At 42.6% G+C, this 24,409-nt stretch overlaps 1 protein-coding gene across 3 annotated transcripts in view; it reads left to right on the forward strand.

The window, feature by feature from the left end:
- Positions 1-24,409, forward strand: part of PTPRG (protein tyrosine phosphatase receptor type G) — a 675,258-nt gene that overhangs the window by 152,776 nt on the left and 498,073 nt on the right. For all 3 annotated transcript variants that reach the window (XM_070390897.1, XM_070390899.1, XM_070390898.1), the window contains exon 2: positions 22,189-22,293. In XM_070390897.1, coding sequence (XP_070246998.1) covers positions 22,189-22,293 — 105 coding nt within the window. The remainder of the gene's footprint in view (positions 1-22,188; positions 22,294-24,409) is intronic.

A 24,409-nucleotide genomic window follows, 5' to 3' on the forward strand; every position in this document is an offset into this window, starting at 1 on the left:
ACATGCTGGGTGCTTTTCTGTTTTTTGTTTTTTTTTTAATTCCCACCTGAGGAGGATATGGTTTTTTATTGATTTGATAGAGAGAGAAAGAGAGAGAGAGAGAGAAACATTGATGTGAGAAACATCGATTGGTTGCTCCCCTAGCATCCCGACCAAGGATTGAACCCGCAACCTAGGTATGTGCCCTGACCAGGAATCGAATCGAACCCACAACCTTTTGGTATATGGGATGATGCTCCAACCAACTGAGCAACCCGGCCAGGACTGGGTCTTTTTCTTTCTGGTATCAAATCGGCACTGTTGAGTTTTAGTTTTAGCTGGAGAAGAGACAAAAGTTTATGACGGGTTGGGATGGGTTGGAGGACAGACCTTGCCCACACATTTAACCTATAACCTCTTGAGTTTAAATATTTCCAGTGAATCATCATGCTGTGTGACCTTGCAACGTAAATCTGAGAGGAGCTTCTGTTCTTATCTTCCAACTTGCGCTGAGTGTCATTACTGTGGTTTCCTTGTAACCACATTGTCTTCTGGGCTCTGGGCCTCCTGCTGTCTGCTGTTCCTCTCCCTTTAAGTGCAAGGATATCTTGATCTGTGATTTGGTGGATGTTTTTTCACCGTGGGTGGAAATGTGCATGGGTTAATGGTTAAAAACATATGGGATTCAGATGTTAGAGTGTAACTGGAAGAACTGAGGAGTAATGTTTGGGGAATATATTACCAAATCTTCCTGTGTTAAGGATTTTTATAATGGGAATATACTATCATTAAATGGAAAGCCCCGTAAGCTGGTCCTTTCCTATGGAGGATGCGGCCATTCTGTAACAGCGGTTCTCAACCTGTGGGTCGAAACCCCGTTGGGGGTCGAATGACCCTTTCACAGGGGTCGCCTAAGACCATCGGAAAACACATATATAATTACATATTGTTTTTGTGATTAATCACTGTGCTTTAATTATGTTCAATTTGTAACAATGAAAATACATCCTGCATACCAGATATTCACATTACGATTCATAACAGTAGCAAAATTACAGTTATGAAGTAGCAACGAAAATAATTTTATGGTTGGGGGTCACCACAACATGAGGAACTGTATTAAAGGGTCGAGACATTAGGAAGGTTGAGAACCACTACACTAGAGACTGATGGTTGTATTGTATCTCCTTTAACGCCTGCCTTCTGAACGGCCTGTTAGGATGCCTGAAGTTTCAGCATTAACGGTTGTTATTATTGTATATTGGCATCCCTAGAAATCTTCTATAGTAGATTGTTCCCCCGAGTTTGTGATGCGTTAAGCTCTTCCCACTCATTGAGACTGAGCTATAGAATTCAGTTTTGATTTTCTGTGGCATGTGTCTCTGTGCAGTAATTTGAAAATGGGAAAGAGGAGAGGGATAGGCCTGGAGCCCAGTGTTCAGGAGAGGGGTTCAAGTCATTGTGGGCAAAATCGTAATTTTCACAAAATTAGTGACTCTTACACAAACAATACATATGAAATTCAAAAAGCATTGAACAGGCAAATAATAATAATATGGTAAAGCTGGTTTGAAGAACTGGGTGTTTGTCGCTAATAAGGTATGCCAGAATACGATGGCTAGGTTAGATCCAACACTGGTTAATATCCTGCAGAGTTGTAAAAATGTAACCCATTTTTCTTTTTTGAAACTGGACGTAAGTATACAGGTTAACGATTAATTTCACTAAGTCTGGCATTTAACCTTAGCGGATAGCAAGTCAAACTACGGCCCTAGGCAATTAAATAATTTTTGGTTGACTTTGTTAAATTTGACCCCAATATGGTGTTGAAAGGAAATGCTGCATTCTCTTTACCTTATTTCTTGTTTGGGATCATTTTTCTTATCAGCAGTCTGAGAAGTTTCACGGAGACTGGTAATTGCTGCTTTTTCTCTACTTTATAGTATTGCTTTCGGATAATATTGACAGCTGATCTACCTGTCTCCAAGGTGAATCATTTTACAAACTTGCAATTGAACTATTGGTGATATCTTCTTTGCTTTTCTCCTCTATTGACATTTGGCACTTTCGGTCCCATCTCAGTCCTCACTGCTTTTCATCCTGTTGGAGTGCACGCCTGTCTAAGCTGTCTAGAGATGGATGACTGGAGAAGAAGGCATTCTATACCGAGTCCTCCTCTACTTACTGACTTCGATGCTCTGAGCTTGGACAGGACTCACTATGTGACCTTGAGCAAAGCATTGAACCTCGAAACCTCCATTTTCATCACCTAAAATGGTGTTTGCTTTGTAGGGATGTAGTGAAGATTAAAAGATTAGATTAAAGGATTAAAATGGTGACCAGCATATAGTAAATTTTCAATTAAGATTATTTCTAGGACATATATATATATATTTACACACACACACACTGAGTGGCCAGATTATTATGACCACCCCATCAGTATTTCGTTGACACTTCCAAAAATACTGAATATTGAAAACTTCCTAAGCAAATACTCTCAAAGTTTTATTATTATTATTATTATTTGCATAACTAATTCACTTCATTGTACTGATGGGGTGGTCATTATAATCTGGCTGGTCATAATAATCTGGCCACTCAGTGTATATATACATAACATACATACACACACACACACACACACACATAAAATCTTATTATTTTACTTAGCAGATGTTTTCTAGAGGATTTGCAAACCCTCTTATTTAAGAGGACCAGGAGGCACACCTTAAATAACTGAGACATCTTATAAAGGTAAGCATAGGAGCAGGGACAGCTGACAACTGTTACCTGGCATCTCAGCTGGGGACAGATTAGTGGTCGGTCAGGACGGTGGTAAAGTTTATATTGAGTGAAGGTGACCCAAACTGTGCATCTGGAGCCAATTGTTGCCATATGGTTCTGTATGGCTTGATATGAGAATTTTTTAAAGCGAATGCTAAAGTCTGGATGGTCACATGTTGTCAGATGCTGGCGCCTGATTGCCATGCCGTGCCATGTTTATGGGGTCTTGGCTGATTTAGAATGCTCAACGGGAGATGCAGAGTTGTTCACATTAGACCACGTCAGAACTGGAAGTGACTGTGCAGTCATTTCTCCAACCCCTGCTTTTTACAGACCAACAGTTGGACTTGGGCAAAGTCCCATGGCCTGTTAGTGATGGCACTTTTAATTTTTATGGAAATGAGCTTTACTTTTGCACATTCTTCCACTTCGAGAGTTCATGAGGTTAAACACAGACTCCTTTTTGAGAGATTCACCATCCATTAAAAAAGACCCCATTGATTATTGGAACAGAGGAGGAAAATACACCCACATTTTAACAGTGGTTATGGTTATTTTTATTTTCTTTTTTATGCTTGTTATGTACTCTCCTGTCTACTTAATGTACTCTGCTCATTAATGTACTTTACCTAATGGACTTCTACTACGAATATTTATTGCTTTTATAATCAGAAAAAGCAGTAAATGCTATTAAAAAAAGAATTTATAGTGGGAATGCGTACATGTGTGATATGATTATTGATCAGCTTCATGGCCCCAAGGTTGTTGCCAGCACAGTAATGGTTCATTATTCATTTGTTCCAGCAAAATGATGGTGCATCTTGTTGTGCTGTTTAAATATGTTTAGATGGCTCTTCCTTAGGTCTGCAGTGGCTTCTTGGATGGAATGGGGTTTGCAACCACCAGGGGGTGGGGTGGGGGGATGGAAGTTGCTGGTCCCACCCCTGGGCAGCTGGCCTGCAGGGATACAGTCTGTTTTGGCGGAGCCTGGTGCTTATCCCGCTGGGCTGGAGCCCACCAACTGTTGCAGCCACAGTGCCTCAGCTGTTAGGCTTTCACACTAACTGTTATTAGCCATGCAGACCTTTATGGCTCAAACAAGGCCACATCTGCTGTGAGTCCCGTGACCTTCAAAACCCAGAGCAGAAAGAAATGCAAAACACACCTTTTTTATCTCCAGGCTTTCTGCAGACCTATCAGTTTAGAGGGCTTAATTAAAATATTTTCTAAACTTGTTTTATAAAAGATATTTATTTTCCTTGGCTTCCATTCACTGTGGATTTTCATTATTGATGATTTGAGCAAATTAGTGTTGCTCAGAATGTGGCCTGTTGACCACCTGCATCTGATCCCAGAAGGAGTTTTTAAAAAATGTATTCCAGAGCCTCACTGTAGACCAAGAAGTCATGATCTCAGGGTGTAGTGCTGCGCCAGCACGGTGCCAGTCATTTGGGTCTGCGGCCTTGTGCTCCAGGGCCTGTCCTGTCCTCGCAGAGAGCAGGCACGGGGTTAGGAAGAGTGGTTGTGGGGAACTGGGCACCCCAGAATGTCTAGACCTCTTCGAGTGTTTGCCATTGGATAGAAAATTTGGGAAAGGTCCTAAAGTCATGTTACCTGGAAAATGTTCACGCTCATTGCGAGAAGGGGACCTATATTTTCAGGTTCAACATACTGATTTATTTGGTTTTGTTTTCCAGAGATTGTAATGTCTAAAATCAAACTGTTCTCTGCATATGCTGTGGCCCCTTAGTGTGGTCCCCTCTGAAGAATAGAATGGCCCGCATGCTGAACACTGTGATGTTGTTCCTGCATTCTTCAGTGCCCAGCCATTAGGCCTCCTGTTGATTTATGAGCCTTCCATTTCCATAGCAGAAGCAATGAAGAGATGAGACCAGCGGGCCATATGCCTCCATTAAAGTACTCCACCGCCCCCCCCCCCCCCCCCCGTCCCCCCCGCCTCCACACACACCCCCTCTCCCTGCTGCTGTTGTCTCTTGTGTAGAAGAGGGAAAACAAAAGCAGTTGAGCCCCTAGTTTGTGGGAAGGGGGAGACTGAAGGAAGAGGGAGGGTTTCACTAAAGTATTCTAGGTCACATTTTGTACTTGGGCCAGAGCATGATGGGAAATATGTCACAAAAAAAGACAAAGAAGCCAACTTCATAGTGCTAATGTAATGTGTTTCAGACGTGAACCTGGAGATTCTGTTATGTTTGTTTTTTATTTCATCCGGTATATCCAAAATATCATTTTAACATGGAGTTCAAGTGAAAAATGTTAATGAGCTATTTTACACTCACATTTCTTGCTAAGAATTTGAAATCCTGTGTGAATTTTACACTCACAGCACATCTCAGCTCAGGGTGGCCCTGTGGCTGGAGGCTCCTGCATTGGCCGCGCAGTTCTAAAGGCTCTTGTGCTCCCCAGTTCTCAGCTCAGATGTGAACATGTGCCCGAGTGGAACATTCTTTCCCTCTGTGTAGAGAAAGTGCATTGTTTTCTCAGCAGTTAGTTGGTGTTAGTGTAATGCCTTCCTGTGTAGGCTGTAGTGTTAGAATTCTCTTTTGCAAGCCATATAATAATTTTCAGGAATTACCACGTTTGTTGCAGTATTTTTAGTTGCAACTAGAGAGGTTTAACACTGGGAATCCTTCCAATGTGAAATCTTTTTTTTTTTAAACAGTCAACTTTTAAAAAAAATATATTTTACTGATTTTTTTACAGAGAGGAAGGGAGAGGGATAGAGAATTAGAAACATCGATGAGAGAGAAACATCGACCAGCTGCCTCCTGCACACCTCCTACTGGGGATGTGCCCGCAACCAAGGTACATGCTCTTGACCGGAATCGAACCTGGGACCTTTCAGTCAGCAGGCCGACGATCTATCCACTGAGCCAAACCAGTCAGGGCAAAAAGACCATCAAAAGCACCCTGTTTCTTTTGGGGACACAGGACTGAACATCTAAGTGCCTAGTGGGGTCCTTGAGATGGAATAAGGGAAATTAAAATCGCCCATGGGAGTCCTGGTGCAAAGGTCCCTTTGAATCAGTGCAATTATATTCTGTGGTAACATTTTATGCTTGGCCTTTATGTATGTTTTTAAAAGAACCTATATTGCGCCATCCATTTCCATATTGCAGACTCTGGACGTTCTAGAGCAGTGATGGCGAACCTATGACACACGTGTCAGAGGTGACACGCAAACTCATTTTTTTGGTTGATTTTTCTTTGTTAAATGGCATTTAAATACATAAAATAAATATCAAAAATGTAAGTCTTTGTTTTACTATGGTTGCAAATATCAAAAAAATTCTATATGTGACATGGCACCAGAGTTAAGTTAGGGTTTTTCAAAATGCTGACACGCCGAGCTCAAAAGGTTCGCCATCACTGTTCTAGAGCCTTCCTTTCCCTGTCATGCACGGTGGAATGGGACTGGGACAGGTGCTCAGTTATCTGCTGGGTCTGGGGGACCAGGCATGCTGTGAGGACTTATTTACCGCTCAGCATTCTGGTGAGGATGAAATGAGATAATCTCGCTGGAGAGCTCTGCACATTGTAAGTGCTAAAGAAATACTAGCTATCTTCAGCATCTTTATTCACTTTCTTTGTTAAATTTAGAAACTAAAGCCAGGGCAGGAGGAATTTTAGGAATGAATTTATTTCTTTGACATTGAGAGAGAGTTTAAAAAGTATCCCTACTTCTTCCTGAAACATTTATTTAAAAAAAAAATCTTTGTTTCTGCCACAATTTCTTTAGCCCCATTTCTTTTTTTAAAAATATATTTTTATTGATTTCAGAGAGGAAGGGAGAGGGAGAGAGAGATAGAAACATCAATGATGAAAGAGAGAATCATTGATTGGCTGCCTCCTGCACACCCCCCACTGGGGATCGAGCCTGCAACCCGGGCATGTGCCTTTGGCCAGAATCGAACCTGGGACCCTTCAGTCTGTAGGCCAACGCTCTATCTACTGAGCCAAACCGGGTTGGGCTTTAGTCCCATTTCTTTATTCCACCCTCTGTTTTTTCTGGGGTTTGAGCATTTTCATTCGAGTCCTCTCCCCTGCAGAGTGAAGGGACATTTCTAAGTGAATTTCAGAGTGCTTTTTCTTTTCCTGAAATATTGATTCCCAAATAAACCTCAAATATCATGCATGATTTTTAACACACCTAAAATCTGCAGCCATTTTTTTTTTTTTTTTAAAAAGAATAGTTTATTGATTTTTAGAGAGAGAGAGGAAGGGAGAGAGAGAGAGAGAGAGAGAGAAATATATCCACGTGAGAGCAAAACTTTGATCGGCTGCCTCCTGCATCCCCCCTCCCTACCCCCCTCCGCCATCCAGGCTCGAGCCCACAACCCGGCATGTGTCCTGATCAGGAATCGAATCAGCAACCTTTGGAGCAGGAGACGATGCCCAACCGACTGAGCCACAGTGGCCAGGGTATAGCTGCAGCCTTTTTTTATTCCGTTGTGTTAAATATCAAAGAATGGATTCACCTGAACATGGCCACGCACAAAAGAAAGACTGAGGTTTCCACTGCTTCCCAAGCCCTTCATATTTCCCACCTTCCACTGAACACACATTGATTACACAGAGTTGATCTGTCAGAGCAAGTGCGTTCAATAAGCCTTTGTGAGTAATATTTTAAGAGTGTATTTTTCAGAATTCGCTCAGGATTTCTGTAATCCGTGGTCCTGTAGCTTGGTACACGTCTTGTACCGATTTGTTCCAGAGGATGCACTGCAGATGCTGTATCTCTCTCCTCCGCTGTTTAAAAACCAGACCAACAATTTGTTTCATTCAGTTTCACCTGAGAGGGAAGCTTCGAAAAATATAAAATTTCCTTTCAGCGGTCACTATATTTGTAAAAATAAAGGAAAGTCTTTTCATTCCTCTTCGGACCCCCAGCTTGCGCTGTAGTCATAAAAGGAGTTAAATTCAGAGTTGAAAATGTCTCCTTGCAGTTGATTTCATTCAGATTCTCGTAAACAAACAGGGAGAGGAACAAAAAGGAAAATTGAACTGAAACTTTCAGTTTTGGATTTGCGCTTTCTAAAGTCATGAAACTGCCTTTCCATTTGACTCTTCAAATGTGTTTTTCGGTATAATTGGTCAGAGTCAGAGGTTTTAGAAAAAAAAAAACAACCAAAAATGGAAACAGAAGCAAACTCTTCGTATATAATAGCTGCCGTTTCTTTGTCCGGAGAAGACTTTTGGTTAAATAGCCCTTCTTCCAAAAAAAGAACATCCCGCCCCCCCCCCCCCCCCCCCCCCCCCCCCCCACGCACACACATCTTCCCAAGAATTAGTTTAATTTGGCCATTTTGATGTGACCTGGTGAAAGTTTGTACGCAGTTGGAGGTTTTAATTACATCATTGTAGTGAAGAGTCTAACAGCCCGTTTAAGTTGTTTTTGTTGAGACTTGCATCAGTTATTTCAGGCGAATAATTCCTCTTCAAGGCAGAGTGCAAGCTCTTTCTTCTGAAGGTCTCAGTCTACAACCACAGAGAACGGAGCACACCTCATGCTTTCTGGAAAGGAAGGGAAACTAGCCGCTAATGAAAATGGAGATAGCAGAAATGAACTTGGAGCCCTCGGGTATTCTCACCAGCAACATGAAAGTGGTTGCCCGGGCAATGCTACCCAATTCCTTGGGTTAGTATTATTTTTTTCTTTTAAATTTCGGACAGGTCTGCATTGATTGAATCAGACAAAGCCTATGGGAGGCCTGTTTCCCGAGTGTCAGGAGGGAGAATTGGTCCTCTGGACATCGAATTACAGAGAGAGGGATATTTGGTAATTTATTTCCCTACCAGCCACAAAGCATATTTGTTTCTGAATATATTTTCATGACTAGAGACAGCTCTGAAGACTTACTGAAGACAAACTCTTTGTCATCATTCAGAGATGCATTGCCGTAGATTTATTTATTAATTCCCTTTACTTAGGTCACTTACTGTTCCATTGCTCACAGCTACCTGTGGAAGAGAATTTTCTTGGTTTTTCTTTCTTTCTTTTTTTTTTTTTTAAATAAAGGATTATTTAGGGAGGCAGAGAAACCAAGTCGAGTTTAAAGCCATCCACATGCACATCTATATTTAAACAATGAAAAAATTGTTATTAAAATAATAATCACCTACCTAATCTCATCCAACATCCATAGTAGGTATTATAAAGGTAGGTAGTGTTTTTTTTTTCTTGTATAATATTTAGGGTGGAGTTTTATGCACTGCATAGCTCTAATATAGTGATAATGTGGGTTTTTTTTGCCTTTTTTGGGGCCTCATTTTGTTTGCCAATAGTTGTATCTTGCTTGGCTCTCATCAACTGTTTTTTTAAAAATTTTTATTGACATATATAAGCAATTCATTGCCTGGTATAATTAGTACAAATCCTAATTCAGGAGATAAAGGGCAAAAGGGAAGTTGCAGAAAATAATAGCAAATAGAACTAAAAAAACGAAATGGGTAGGCATTTAGTCAGGTGAATGTCAAGAGACTATTTGCTCTCCGAAATTTGCCTCCAGGAGCATGGGCGCCTGCACACAGTTGCAAGTACACATTTAATGAATGATTTGTCTGGCCTCACCCTGCGGCCACAGTTTTTGGCTCTCGCCTACCTCCCTCCAGTCCAGGGTTGGGCAAACTTTTTGACTCGAGGGCCACAATGGGTTCTTAAACTGGACCGGAGGGCCGGAACAAAAGCATGGATGGAGTGTTTGTGTGAACTAATATAAATTCAAAGTAAACATCATTACATAAAAGGGTACGGTCTTTTTTTTTTTTTTTTAGTTTTATTCATTTCAAACGGGCCGGATCCGGCCTGCGGGCCGTAGTTTGCCCACGGCTGCTCCAGTCTGTTCCCTTCGTTCGCAGATCACCTTCTTAAAGCATACTTTGATACAGTGTTCTAAAACTAGATTGTTGTTATGGTTGCACAACTCTGTCATTATACTAAAAACCATTACATCTCAATAAAGGGGTTTTAAAGGAAAGCAGACACTGGACCTGACTCCTCTTGGAGTCCTTCAAGTTCATGTCAGAGCCTGACAGTCCTGCAGAGGATCCAGCCCCTCTTCTCCACCAAGCCACTCCCCAGGCCTCCCCAGGTGGCCTCCTGATGCCACACCTTCCCTGGCTCGACATCCTCACACCTGCTGTCCCCTTGTCTTGCACTCACTCTATCCTCTCATCCTGCCAGCGCTTCCAACCAAAGTGACCTCTCCTGCCCTGGCTGCGGTCTCCAGTACATTTCTTCCTTACTGTGTTCTCGGTGGCTCTGTCACGTCTGCTTCATTTAATGGTCATGTTTGTTTCACCATGTGCACAAATGATAATTTAAGTAGTTGTTGGGTGACCCGCCTCGGGGCCTGAAGGTCTGAGAGGACAGGAGCGATGTGGCGTGAAGGCTTCTGAAGGCCTTGGTGCAGTAGCGCCCGACCTTGGCGAGACCGTGAATACTTGCGTACATCTTAACCAAACTCCCTCGGAATTCTTTTCTGGCCAGAAGGAGTTAGGAGCTACTCTGTGTGAAGGTGCAGATGCTTTGCTGACCAGACCCACAGAGTTTTGAGGAATACGTAGACAATTATAGGTTACCAGGTGGCCAGGATTTAAGTTGTGTCGACCTAAAAATCTAGGAGGTAATAATTGAACAAAAAGAGGTTATTTGAAATGGAAGGAATTGCAATTCAGAAAGTACAGATTCAGGCAGAAGCCCAAATAGTGGTGCCTCACATTCCCCACAGGAGAGGGACTCAGGGTTTTTCTGGAGAAAGAGGAGGAAGATGACATAAGTTTTTTCACGAAGAGTTCATTAGTGCTGCCCTAGCTGGTTTGGCTCAGTAGATAAAGTGTTGGCCTGCGGACCGAAGGGTCCCGGGTTGGATTTGGGTCCAGGGCACATGCCCAGGTTGCGGGATCCTGCGTGCAGGAGGCAGCCAATCAATGATTCTCTGTCATCATTGATGTTTCTATCTCTTTCTCCTTCTCCCTTCCTCTCTGAAATAAATAAATATATATGTATTTTTAAAAAGAGTTCATTGGTGCTAGATGAGTTAAGGATAGATCCGTACGCCACAGACTGCCTTGAGATTTCAAAGGCTGCACTTGCACTTCATTGATTGGTTAACAACAATTTGGTCATCAGCAGAGTCCACTGTTCTTACCGACAGTATGCTGTCATTTTTACTGACTGGGAGTGTTGGTGGTTTGGTCCTCTTGGGAAGGGAAAGAAAACAAGGCGTGCAGGGCAGTCCCTCTGAAGTGGCTCCTCCGGCTCTGTTGTAAGGTGGCTTCACTCATGTCACCCCTCACAGTGGTGTCCCTAGTCGGCCCTAGAAGGCTCAGGTGTATGGGTTCACTAAGCCACTCAGCTCTGTCCACAGTCGTGCTGGGGATCTTGAGCCAAGGAAGGGGTGTGATGGTTGGAGTGCCCTTTATATTTGACCCCAAACCAGGGCTCACGGCTTGTGCCTATGGTTTGGGAATTAATCTTGCTGAGTCACCAAGATGCTCACTACATCCGAGTTCTGAAATGTGAATCCTGTGCTCAGTGCTGGCACGTTCTGCTGGGGTTGGTAGATGGGCCATGGTTTTAAAATGGGCTCCCAACAACATTCAAGTAGGGTTTTCTTGGGTCTACTTCTTTTTGTGCTGTAAAAAAAAAGCCCATTTTATTAAATATTTCTATGCAGTATTTCACAGGGACTATGTATGTAAGTGTCTTAACTGTAGTAGAAGGAGCCCAAGTGATAAAGCTTATCCTTTATTTCTCAGGTATAAAAATTTATTAGGCAACACGATTACACACTTTAAAGAGAAGACAGAGTTTATTAATCAATGTGTCACTTCGTTTCTCTAACTCCAGTTGTAAGTTAATATTTTGTCTTGAAGTTACTTTCTTTTTTATAGACAATAACCAATGTTTCTATCATTGTAATTGGGTGTTCTCCACATCAAGTTAGGAAAATCACTCTCTATTTTTGTTTTAGTGCTATTATAACATGATTTTATATTAGACAATTGCCAATAGTGTTGGGAAGAGTAGACTTGAGTTTGTTATGTTATTAGGTTTCTGAGGCCTGCGTATAAACTGTTTTTCACTTGTGATGGTTACTTTAGAGCAGGTGGAGTAGCTATTAACACAGACGTTTTTATAATTCCTAAAATTGAAGTTCGTGAAGAATAGTTTTACTATGGTGTCAATTATATAGGTTTGAGAGTAATACATGGTTCAGGTCTGTGTATTCTTGGGCAGGTTATACACCATTTCTGAATAATTGTACCTAACCCACAAGATTATTGGGAGGATTATATGAGCCCTTGTATGGATGGTATGTTAATAGTGCCTACCTCATAGGCAATACTTGATTGATTTATTTTTAAAATATATTGATTTTTTACAGAGAGGAAGGGAGAGGGATAGAGAGTTAGAAACATCGATGAGAGAGAAACATCAATCAGCTGCCTCCTGCACACCCTCTACTGGGGATGTGCCCACAACCAGGGTACATGTCTTTGACCGGAATCGAGCCTGGGACCTTTCAGTCCGCAGGCCGATGCTCTATCCACCGAGCCAAACCGGTTAGGGCCGGCAATACTTGATTTAGTAAATGACTTATTACTGAGCCAGGTCATGGGTGGCAAACTTAGATGGCCATAAGGACTAGACAGGAAACAAGGATGATCAAATGTGACTGGGTGGGGCCATGATTCTTCTCTAAAAAACTAGTCATTATTCACCTGGCATCGTGGTGCTATTTGGGAACAAAGTACAGCTCCTATTAAAATACAGATATTGGAGCTCCCGTCTAGATTTTCCCATGTTGGCAAATAATTAAACACACATGCAGACACGTACAGTGGGTGAAACAAAACTTCTGGGTTAATGGCTGTATTGAGCCTGGTGGCCGGCCACCAGAATGCAGTCTGGGACCCAGGTGATCTGCATTTGCCAGTTGTGTTGATTATTAAGGATTCAGAGAGATGGTGCAATTGTCAGATTGAAAGTAAGAATTTGTTACAATCGACATTAGCAAAAAGACTCCCCATGATTAATCCTCATTTTCGCAGGAATCTTATAAAATCGAAGGATACGAGTCTTTGAAAACCAAACAGTATTAGAATGGATTGGAAGAGTTGGCTGATTTATTTCTACCTGATGTTATAAAATATTTGAAGTTAGGCATATAATTCTTTTTTTAGGAGGGTGCCTCTGAGCTCACGTATAAATCCGCGTTCTAGTGTACCTTTCCTTGGATCTGTTGAAAAACATATATTTTTGTTTCTAAAGTTTTAAAACTGTGATGTAGTTAAAATTGTGGAGGCACGGCTCTAGTTTTTTGTCCCTTTTAGTCCTGTCTGATGAAAAAAAAATGGTTTCCACCTTTTGGAATCAGTTACTTTAGAGGAAAATAATGAGAAAATGTCAGTATTTTGCGTCTCCCCCTGACCTAAGTCTTTTTTACAAGCCTGTTGTGTGTTCTTTCCCCACTAGGATACTACACTGCGTGTGCTTCCCCTCCCCTTCAATTACCTGTTTTACTTGAAAGAGACATGGCTCTGTGTGAGGTCTCTTTATCACTTCAGATGATGAAAAAACATATTTTTGTAGTTGGGACAATAAGTACCTTTGACTGTGATAAAATAGGCAATTTACTGTAATGTAATCTATTATATTTGAGGTCAGTTCAGTATCACAAATAACTGAGGGGCTATTTGTAAATGAAGTAGTTACAAAGGAACGCGCTTTTTGATTCTGCTTTTTTGGGACCCCAAGTACGTTTTACTATAATTAATTGAAAGCCAGGCACAAAGGAGATGAGGGGCTGATTGGAATATTGAATTACTTTAACTGTAATTTGATACTTTTGCTCATTGTAGGCACAAAAAAAGATAAAGATTTATTCATTTTAGACTATTGTGTGGTTTTAATGTTCTTAAATGCTCTTTAAAATGTAGAGAAAATTATGCTTGGTAGCGATTTCTCCATCCTTGAGGGATCTTTAATTAGTTTGTTGTATGAGCTGTTATAATAGATACAAACAGCCTGCTTCGGGTTGCCTGCCGCTCTGGAAGCAGGCATTCTGGGCTTGAAAGCAGGGGTGCTCTTACTGCTTTTCAGTGGGCAGGTTTCTGGCAGTGACTCTGGAAGTGAACTAGGACTCTGTGTGGGAACCATCCATCCATCATCCGAAGCAATTTCCATTCTGGCACCAGGGAACCAGAATTTCTTTGTTTTGATGTTTTCAATTTTGAATGGAAGCTGGGCCAGTTCTCCCAGGCGTCTAAGTCCTTTGGAATGACCTAGAATTGGACATACAGTTGAAAGTGGAAATACCCTCAAGGGCCACGACACTGTCTTGCTTTGAGTATAAGATGCGTGACCATGTTGTGGGTGGAACTTTGGGCTGTTCTCATCTTGAACATACTGGTTTCACCTCTACATAACCTCTGCCATCTAACCACTTCATCCTGTGGGAGATCACGATGTAGTTGGGATCAATGGGCCCTGTCGGTTCAACATGGTGAGATGACACCTCAGGTGGAGGGACGCCGTGGTTATATGGAAATGCTTGTAGGGACCACGTCTTCCTTGCTTGGTGGGCACCTCAGACTTCCATTCGTTTTCAGGTGCACAAGTGCATATATGTAAATACCCCACCTTTGTTAAAAGCAATAAGACGTTAGTTCCACTCTGTAGTTTCAATTTCTACATTTGGAATTGTGGGAGAAAAATGTTTATTTTACCCCATGTAGATGCAGTGACCCTTTTCTCTGACAGTTAAACTGAAAAGATATTTTTATCGGGAACGCTGTCCAATGTAGTGTTTCCAGAGGAGCCAGTTTCTTTGTATGGAAAATGTTCAGCCTGCACATTAACACACAAGAATTAACTCAACGGGAAACTCTTGCCCCCGCACTCCCAGGTCAAACTTTCCGTGAAGCCCAGAGAGTAAGGATTATAGAGAACCCTCCGGAAGATTATGGTTGTGGCAGATGGGATACACATCTGCTTTTATATTCCCAGCATCAAAACATTTCTTCTCGGGAACTGTGTCCCGTGCTCTGGGAAATTACATCATGCACTGAGGAGTCAGTTTCATTGACATCTTCTGTGGAGGTAACTCTTAGGATATTTCTGTAGGAAAGACTTGGGACTTGGGGTCAGGAAACTTTTTGTCTTTTTTGCTCCAGGATGGAAATGAGGGGTGCTCGGTAGAAGTTCTCAGCGGTGGTGGCAGAGTTGATGAACACTCCCTGACGAAAACACCTGCCACTGGCTTAGCCCTCTGCACAGGGACCAGATGCCTCCCGCTGAGGGAGACGTGAGCAGCGGTGGCTGGTTCCTGCTCTTGGTTTTGTGATCTCCACGGTCATCCTGTCAGAATTGAGAGACTCAGATGGTCCTGGACGGTGGGAGTCGCTGGGTTTTTCCTTTCTAAACTCACTTTATGATCACAGTATCCAGACCTTTGAAGGCAGCCCTAGTTTGATATTCCTCATGCCCAGGTTAGTCAACCTGCGGGTGTGTGTACATGTGGGTGTGCGTGTGTGTGTGTGTGCGCTCCTGCTGGTGAAACTCACACTAGACAGGACCTCTTTGAGGAGGAGTCCGCCTCAGTGTACAGGCCTGAGCGTCCTCGGTGCCCTCTACCCTTGTCACATCACTGTGGCCCCGGTTCTTCGAAGCGTGGTGACCCCACTTAAAGCCCCTCTGTGCTTTCTGCTGACGGACAGCTTCGGGGCCTGCAGTGGGCCTGGTGCCGTAGAACCCGGTAGTTTGTATAACAGCAGCACCTCCTTCTTGTTAGACACACGATAATTAAGGGCAGATTTACACTTATTGTCTGTTCTGAAGAATGAAACTACATCTTTTCATAAGCATTCTCCATTTCTAATTGTGTAATTAAGTTGCTGACATAAACAGGGATGCAATTTTACATTAAGGTAAGGATCCGTAAAGGCATGCATTTGCATAATTTAATTTTCTGCAGAGAAGATATTGAAAATCAATAGCATGATTCATAGCCTTACTATACATATCATCGCCATGCCGCTGTTGCTTGGCTGTTGGAGTTTAGAAGCTACAAAGAGTATTAAAATTGATTGAGTTTGGTGTGCTGAGTCTGTATCTTGGGAACCATGGATTGTTTCTCTTTGCAAATCTCTGCTCCTTGCCAGTAAAGTATTAAGTGCTTTAAGATACTAGATATATCTTTTTGACCGCTTTTCAAATAATAATTTTAAAAAGTTTTTTAAAATAAAAAAACTTTGTTATATGATTAACATACATTTGGAAACTGAGAGTTTGTTTTGTTTTAAATATGCAAGTGCCAGTAGTCCATGATTATGTTCTTATTCAGGGAAAAAGAAATCACACATTACTGACATAGAGGAAATGACAGGGAACGCTAAATATAGTCATCTTTATCGCATGGTTTACGTGCCAGGGGATAAAGTCCCCTGCTACCCTGTTCATTTCTGAGTTGCCGCCCCAAAGAACTGCTTTGAGGTCCTGAGGTCATTTCTTCCAGCTTCTCTTGTAGGTGTTTGTTGTTTCTGAGAGGGTGGGAGAGAGAGTGAGACAGTAGGGGAGAGAGGTCCTGAGGTCATTTCTTCCAGCTTCTCTTGTAGGTGTTTGTTGTTTCTGAGAGGGTGGGAGAGAGAGTGAGACAGTAGGGGAGAAGGTGGTGTTTCTGCTTGTGGTTTATATAAACACAGCATATACATGTGGATACACATAATCTTACCCCCAACACAGACATCCACCAGCCTTCCCATTTTTCATGTATTTATTAATGTAGTCACTCAGAACTGAACAGCCATCATTTGTAAGGTTCCACCGCGGGTGGTAGGTTGTGAGTTCCTAATCTCTAGGGAGCTCAGAGGCTGTGCAGCATGCTCTTCAGAAGCAGGCTCTTTTGCCTGAGGACATGGAGAGAGAGAGAGAGAGAGAGAGAGAGAGAGAGATATCAGTGTGAGAGAGAAACATTAATTGGTTGCCTTCCCTCTGGCCCTGACTGGGGATCTGACCTGTAACCTTTTGGTGCACAGGATGACGCTCAACCACCCGAGCTACTGCAGCTGGGCTTCCTGCCCATTCCAACCCTGAGTTCTACCTCAGCACTCTGGGGGGTGGGATGAAGACAGGGGGACCCACCTTCCTCGAGATGGCCCTGTCCCGTATGTTACTGCTTGTTCTTTGGTCTGTATAAAGCAAAACAACACCTCTTATTTTTGTTCCAAGTTGAACTACCTTAGACAGGCAGTTCCACTGCTCACACCAGTGCAATGTGTGCGGATGGCTGGGAAGGTGTCTGCTCTTGGGGACATGGATGCATTGGTTTGCATTCAGGGGAGGACCTCCAGTATGTAACCCCCTTGTTTCTTGGATGAAATACATCTTTGTAGTTTTGCTTTTTCACTACTATTTTAATGGGTTGGGGGAGCTGGCAGGTATTGGAACCCCAAACCGACGGCCTCTGCCCAGTCCAGGTGAAGACTTTTGGCCTCAGGGTCTGCTTCTCGGTACTGGCAGGTTGGCGCGCTTACTGATGCAGCTCTGGACCCGTCGCCTTGCTGTCCAGCAGGATGGGTGATGGAGCTGCCAGTGTGGAAGCCACACAAATGAGAGACAGGCTGGCTGCCTTCGTCCTACTTTGCCCCAGCCTGACATTCTCAAAGGTTCTGGGAAATGGAAAGCTTCTCCTTTTCAGAAAAAAAAGAAAGAAAAAGAAAAAGACAAAAGGAGGACTGGTTGTGGAGATTGTGATACTAGATAACATCTCCTGTAAAAGGCATAGGAGTTCATACCCTTGAGGTTTACCTCATTCCCTTTACGGTGATACCTGCTTCGTTTGTTTGTCAGGTTCCTGGCTAGAGCTCTGGCTCAGTTCAGGTTTGTTGGTCTAAATTCTGAGGTTAACACCACCCCCGGGTGATTTCTGCAGCAAGTTGTTTCTGCCTGGACAGCTCTTTACTTGTGTTATACTTACCATGTGAAGTTACAGGTTGCAGGGTAGAGGCTGAGAATGAACAGGACCCTAGGTCTGGCTTATCCAGGGAGGTTTGTGCTTCTTATTTCTGGATAACTTAAAAAAAATACTGATATCTGCCCCCTCCCCCCCATACCTCCTCCACCCCAACCAATTAAATTCCAATATCTGCAGGTAGGATCCAGGGTATAGGGTTCTTTAATATTATTATTACTAGAGGTCCGATGCACAAAATTCGTTCAAGAGTAGGCCTTCTCGGCCCCGCCCCCGCCCACTGGTCATCCTGGAAGGTCACTCGGGAAGGTCATCCTGCCGTCTGGCCTAATTAGCATGTTGGCTCTTTATTATATAGGATTATTATTATTATTTTTAAATATATTTTATTGATTTTTTACAGAGAGGAAGGGAGAGAGAGAGAGAGAGAGCTAGAAACATCGATGAGAGAGAAACATCGATCAGCTGCCTCCTGCACATCTCCCACTGGGGATGTGCCCGCCACCCAGGTACATGCCCCTGACCGGAATCGAACCCGGGACCTTTCAGTCCGCAGGCCGATGCTCTATCCACTGAGCCAAACCGGTTTCGGCAGGATTATTATTATTATTAAAGCATCCAGAGTTGAGAGCCAGAGCTGGAGTTTAACAATGGCCTTTATGGATGGAGAACTTGATGATCAGAAGTTGAAGTGCCTTGTTTGAAGGTCACCAGGTCACAATTTGTATCATTTGGGCATCTTTTGCATATGAGAGACAGAAAAGTAAACTTTGCAGGTAGTTGGTTCTTAGAGATTTAAAGCTTCCATGGGGTTGGTTTTAAATTGGCTTTGTCTCTGGCTTAAAAATTTGGCAACAGAAATCATGCACAGATTTTGCTTCCTCTGGCTTGGTTCCATTCTTTTTTTTTTTTTTAAATAAATCTTTATTGTTCAGATTATGACCGTTGTTCCTCTTTTTCCCCCCATCGCTCCCCTCCACCTGGTTCCCACTCCACCCCCTGCCCTTACCACCCCCCCTTATCCATAGGTGTATGATTTTTGTCCAGTCTCTTCCCGTACCCCCACACCCCTTTCCCCCCGAGAATTGTCAGTCCACTCCCTTTCTATGCCCCTGTTTCTATTCTATTCACCAGTTTATTCTGTTCGTCAGATTTTTTATTCACTTGATTTTTAGATTCATTTGTTGATAGATATGTATTTGTTGTTCATAATTTTTATCTTTACCTTTTTCTTCTTCTTCCTCTTCTTAAAGAATACCCTTCAGCATTTCATATAATACTGGTTTGGCGGTGATGAACTCCTTCAGCTTTTTCTTATCTGTGAAGCTCTTTTTCTGACCTTCAATTCTGAATGATAGTTTTGCTGGGTAAAGTAATCTTGGTTGTAGGTTCTTGGAATTCATCACTTTGAATATTTCTTGCCACTCACTTCTGGCCTGCATAGTTTCTGTTAAGAAATCATCTGACAGACCTATGGGTACTCCCTTGTAGGTAACTAACTGTTTTTCTCTTGCTGCTTTTAAGATTCTCTCTTTGTCTTTTGCTCTTGTCATTTTAATTATGATGTGTTTTGGTGTGGTCCTCTTTGGATTCCTTTTGTTTGGGTTTCTCTGTGCTTGCTGGACTTGTAAGTCTATTTCTTTCACCAGGTGGGGGAAGTTTTCTGTCATTATTTCTTCAAATAGGTTTTCAATATCTTGCTCTCTCTCTCTTCTTCTGGCACGCCCATAATTCGGTGTTGGTATGCTTGAAGTTGTCCCAGAGGCTCCTTACACTATCTTGATATTTTTGGATTCTTTTTTCTTTTTGCTTTTCCAGTTGGGTGTTTTTTGCTTCTTCGTATTTCAAATCTTTGACTTGATTCTTGTGATCCTCTAGTCTGCTGTTGGATGGTTCCATTCTTGAGCTCCTCTGCTGACCTTTTGCTGGATCCTCAGTCACCCCCTGAGGCTTCCAGCTCATGCCCTAAGACCTCAGGAAGAGAGGAGAATCTCTCTGATTGGTGGATGTCCCCATTTTTAAACATCTGGTTGGGGGACAGGGGCATAGTCTTCCTGGCTTAAGCCAAACTAGTGTCATTCTGTTGCCCCCCTCACTCCCTCATTACACACACACACACACACACACACACACACACAATAGCTGGCAGGGAGATAGGAGAGGTAAGGTGCAAGGCTCTCCCAAGTATGACTCTGACTAAGGAAGTGGGGGCTATGGTGGTTTCAAAAACAGTGACAGCAACAAATGGCCACTGTTTTACCAGGCATTTAAAAGCACCGTATGCCCCACGCTCAGTTAGGTGCTCTGCTCACAATAACTTGTATTTCTAAATAACTATCCTATGGGGTTGGATTTTTAGCTCTATTTTACAGATAAGGAAACTTAGGCTCAATCACATGCCCTAATGGAAGCCACATGGATTATTCCCAAGGCCAAAACACTCTTACTCATTGTCCTGATACTAAGAGCAAGAATTATTTGGGAATAATTAGAGTGAACTAGCTCTAAGATACACAGAAAACAGATACATGTAAAAGCTTTCTATATACGTGGACAGTTAACAGTTATTCATTTCGTGTGCTTTAGTCTATAGACAAAAAGTAGATGAGGAGATGAGAGATTTAATTTTGATCCCTAGAAGCTTAGAATGGTCAACTTCCTGGGGCTTTGTATGGCTCGTCTGCAAAAACTAGGACGGAGTGGATGATAGGTACCTAAAACTTCAACACGCTTTAAAAATGAAAAGTGACTTAGATTTCTACTGTGCCATTCAGGACCAATGACTAGGCATAAATGACATCAATTTTGCTTTTTCGATGTGTTTCCGGATTTTAAAAGATTCTTCTTTCCCTCTGAAGGGTTCATCTTGCTGGAATATCTTTGTTCTTTGTTTAAGCATTAAACATGTCTTTGCAATTGACATGTAAGCATAAAGTATTTTATATGTTTCCTCATTTACTTCACGACTGTCTCAGTGTCGACATTGCTAATGCCATCATGGTGAGATTATTATTATTATTACTCTGACTAATTTGGAATAGAAATTGTATTATGTTTTCCTGGTGCCTTCCTAATTTTTAATTGACTGTGCAGTCCCCCTAACTGCTTTCTTTGCTTTTTAAAAGCACATTTGATTTTGTTTGGATGCATTTAAATGTTAACATAGACAGCTGGGATGTATTGTTTGAAGCGTAATTCCATTTCATTTTGGATTCTGGGCACCTGTGATATTTGTCTTTTTACACATCAGTGCACTCAGGTGTGGGCTCACAACAAAAGAGATTTGCATCCATGATGGGATGGGAGGGGCGGGCTTTGAACACAAGAGCTGGCAGATGGAAACCTCCACCATGGGGTCGAAGATCGGATTCAGTTTGAGTTTTCAAAAAATACATCATTAAGCAGTGTTTCTTTTTTTTTTTTAAGTCCTCACCTGAGGATATGTTTATTGATTTTTTAGAGAGAGAGGGAGAGAAAAACATCGATGTGAGAGAAACATAGATTAGTTGCTTCTCATACACACCCTGACCTGGGCCTGAACACACAACCTAGGTATGTGCCCTGACAGGGATTCAAACCTGCAACCTTTTGGTGGACAGGATGACGCCCCAACCAAGGGAGCCACCTGGCCAGGGCAGTGTTTCTATTCTGTTGTCCTTGGAGGGTTTAAATTTCATATCCTCATGTACAATAGGTGACCGAGTCTTCGGGTCCAAAGGTTGGGGAAGTCTGCCACTCAACCTTGGGAGTCTCCTAGGCTCAGGCTGTGCTGCATGTGGGTGGCAGCAGCCCTGGCTTGGATGTAGGTACTTAAGTTCGGGTCCGTGACCTGCTGCACACTTACCTCAGTGACCTGGGCTCTAAGCCTCACTTTCTCCATCTGTAAAAGAGATGGAGTGACCCTCGCCCTTGAAGATCAAATGAGGCCGGAGGTCCTTTGTACCCACCACATAGGCTGGATGCAGGCTCCAGGTCTCCTAGTTGTATGACCTTGAGCACGTCAAAGAACTTCTCTAAGGTCCAGGTTGACTGCCTTGCAGAGTAAGAGCCTATATAACAAAGAGCTAATATGCTAATTAGACCGAACAACCGAATGCCCTTCCGGTCTGCGAAGGGCTGTGAGGGCCGGCCAAGGTTGTGAGGGCTGAGCCCCTTGCTGGAATTTTGTGCATTGGGCCTCTAGTAATGTATATAAAGTGCCTAGTGCATTGAGCTTCCTGGCTTGCTGTAAGCTGTGATTAATATTAATAGTGACCACGGTAATATCTCCAGAGTCTCCTGTAGCTGTTTTTCTGTAAAACCAATAGGTTCTATACGTTATTCCAAGGCCTGTGCTTCCCAGAAGTCACTTACTGGTGTGCATCTGACACCTTCCTGGGCTCAGTGGTGCTGCCGTTGTCTCACTGTGGCTCTCCTGTCTTCCTTCCAGCATTGACCGAAGGCTACGTCGGGTCCCTTCAGGACAGCAGACACAGCAGCTCCTCACAGATCCGCAGGCGCAAGGCCTCTGGGGACCCGTACTGGGCCTACTCCGGTAAGTGACTGTTCTGAGTGGGATCTCGCAGGTCAGTAGCCTCTCATTAAACTCTCTGGAAGGTTCACTTTGAATCACCTTCAAGCCACACTTCTGTCTGTTCATACCTTTTGTGATTCCCTAAAAGTTTAAATATTCAAGCCTGGTTTGCCTCGAAGTTATTAAAGTACCTTAAATTATCCCTCCCACCTGTTTTCTCAATCTGTTTTCCCCCTAAATTTATTTCTGAACTTTACTTGTTAATGAGTTATTGTGCCAAACTTGTCATTTTCCAAAAGATGCAGCCTTTCCTTTTCTGTCTTTCCAGTGGCTGGGATTTCAGAGGCTAGTCTTGAGCTGCTAAATACCTGCTGAATATTATAGAGCATCATATATCAAAATGATCATTTATGCTTTAATCTAAAAGATGCAACTTTAGTTTCAAGTTGGATCTTAGTCGAATATACTTCAGCCCTCTCTACTATATAGTATTCTGAAGTTCTTTTTCTTTTTCTTTTTAATTTTGGCCTTTGAGCCAGTGAAGAGAGAGCACTACAGGGCAAGCAAAAGTAGGTTTACAGTTGTGAACACACAAACACAGTTTATACTTTATTAATTACTAGAGGCCCTGTGCATGAAAATTCATGCACTCGAGGAAGGGGGTGGGGTCCCTCAGTCTGGCCTGTGCCCTCTCCCAGTCCGGGAGCCCTCAGGGGATGTCTGACTGGGAGTGGGCCTAAGCCATCAGTCTGGCCTCCCTCTATGGAAGGCTACTGGTGGCTGATCGGGGGATGGCACCGGCCAGCGAATGGCTGGTCCCACCCCACGATTGCCCCTCTGCTGCAGCTGGTTGCTGCCACCAACTCTCTGATTGTCGCCTCCTCCCTCTGCCTGCTGGCACCCGCCTTGGCTGGCCTGGCACAGCCCACTTGCCAGCCCCAACCCCACCGACAGGTCATTCCACCATTCAGTCGATTTGCATATTAGGCTTTTATTGTATAGGATTGTATTATGTCCTATACAAACAACTATAGACCTACTTTTGCCCCACCCTGTATTATAACCATGTTGAATATCCTATTGGAAGTAATTTTATTACATTATAAAGGGGGGTAGGAATGAAAACCTATAAGAATACACAGACCTTCTAAATTAATGCCTCTAACAACTAACAGAGATTATGATAGGTGATTGCTATTTCTAAAACAGATTTAGATGCTCAATACATGGAACATGTAGCTAATTAAGGAGGAATGCTTGAAGAAAATAGGCCACTTTGGAAATTTCTTTGGCACTGAATAATTTAAATTCTTTGTATGAAAGGGCTGGAAGGCACAGAGCATTAGTCTTAATAATAAACCTATATATTATAGAATGTTGTTGCATACAGAACTGAACAGTATTATTTTCATAATGATACTTGGGTTTTAAATCCTGAATTTCTACCTGCAAATCCTCTTAAATCTATGTCAGTGTAAAATTTATAGGCCTGATCTTTAATTACACCTTATCTATTGGCTTTTTGCATCCTTTTGTCTCTTGATAAATCTCCTGCCCCTACAGGGAGAATAGCCTATCTGTTTTGTTTTGCAAAGAGCAGATAGTGATTCTGAAGTCTTCCATCACACCCAGTTTCTTGTGATTAGAATGATCTAATTAGAGCCTTTTTGTCAACATTTTTGATAAATGAAGGAAATTGGGAGACAAAAGCCAAAATTACATATATAGAGAGCTCCTTGCCAAGAAACCCAAAGAAAATTTATCTTTTTGTACTCTGTGGCTGCAGTTCAGTTCAGAAGCAGCAAAAAGTGGCCTGCTATTTACAGTTCATCAATCTAGGATACTAATGGTGCTAGTCTAGAGTTGGAAGTTACATCCCATCTGCATCTCCAGTTGAAAATGGAGTGAAGGAACGCAAGGCTTACACTCTTCTCATTGCGTAGTTAGGAGTGGACATAGTGTGTGATCTCTCAGATGGTGTCATTGTAGATATCTGGTGGACTTAATGCGTCTTCATTTTGTATTTCTGGAATGCGTTGTCTGGATTGGGAACGTCTTCTACGGACGGCAAGTCTAATAGTTCAACTTCAGGGGTTTCATGCTTTTCTGGAAAGATGCAGATAGTGAATATCTTAGG

The sequence above is a fragment of the Myotis yumanensis genome, unplaced genomic scaffold (assembly GCF_028538775.1).
Source record: "Myotis yumanensis isolate MYYU_CA2020_CCGP unplaced genomic scaffold, mMyoYum1.0.hap1 SCAF_14, whole genome shotgun sequence".
Lineage (NCBI taxonomy): Eukaryota > Metazoa > Chordata > Mammalia > Chiroptera > Vespertilionidae > Myotis > Myotis yumanensis.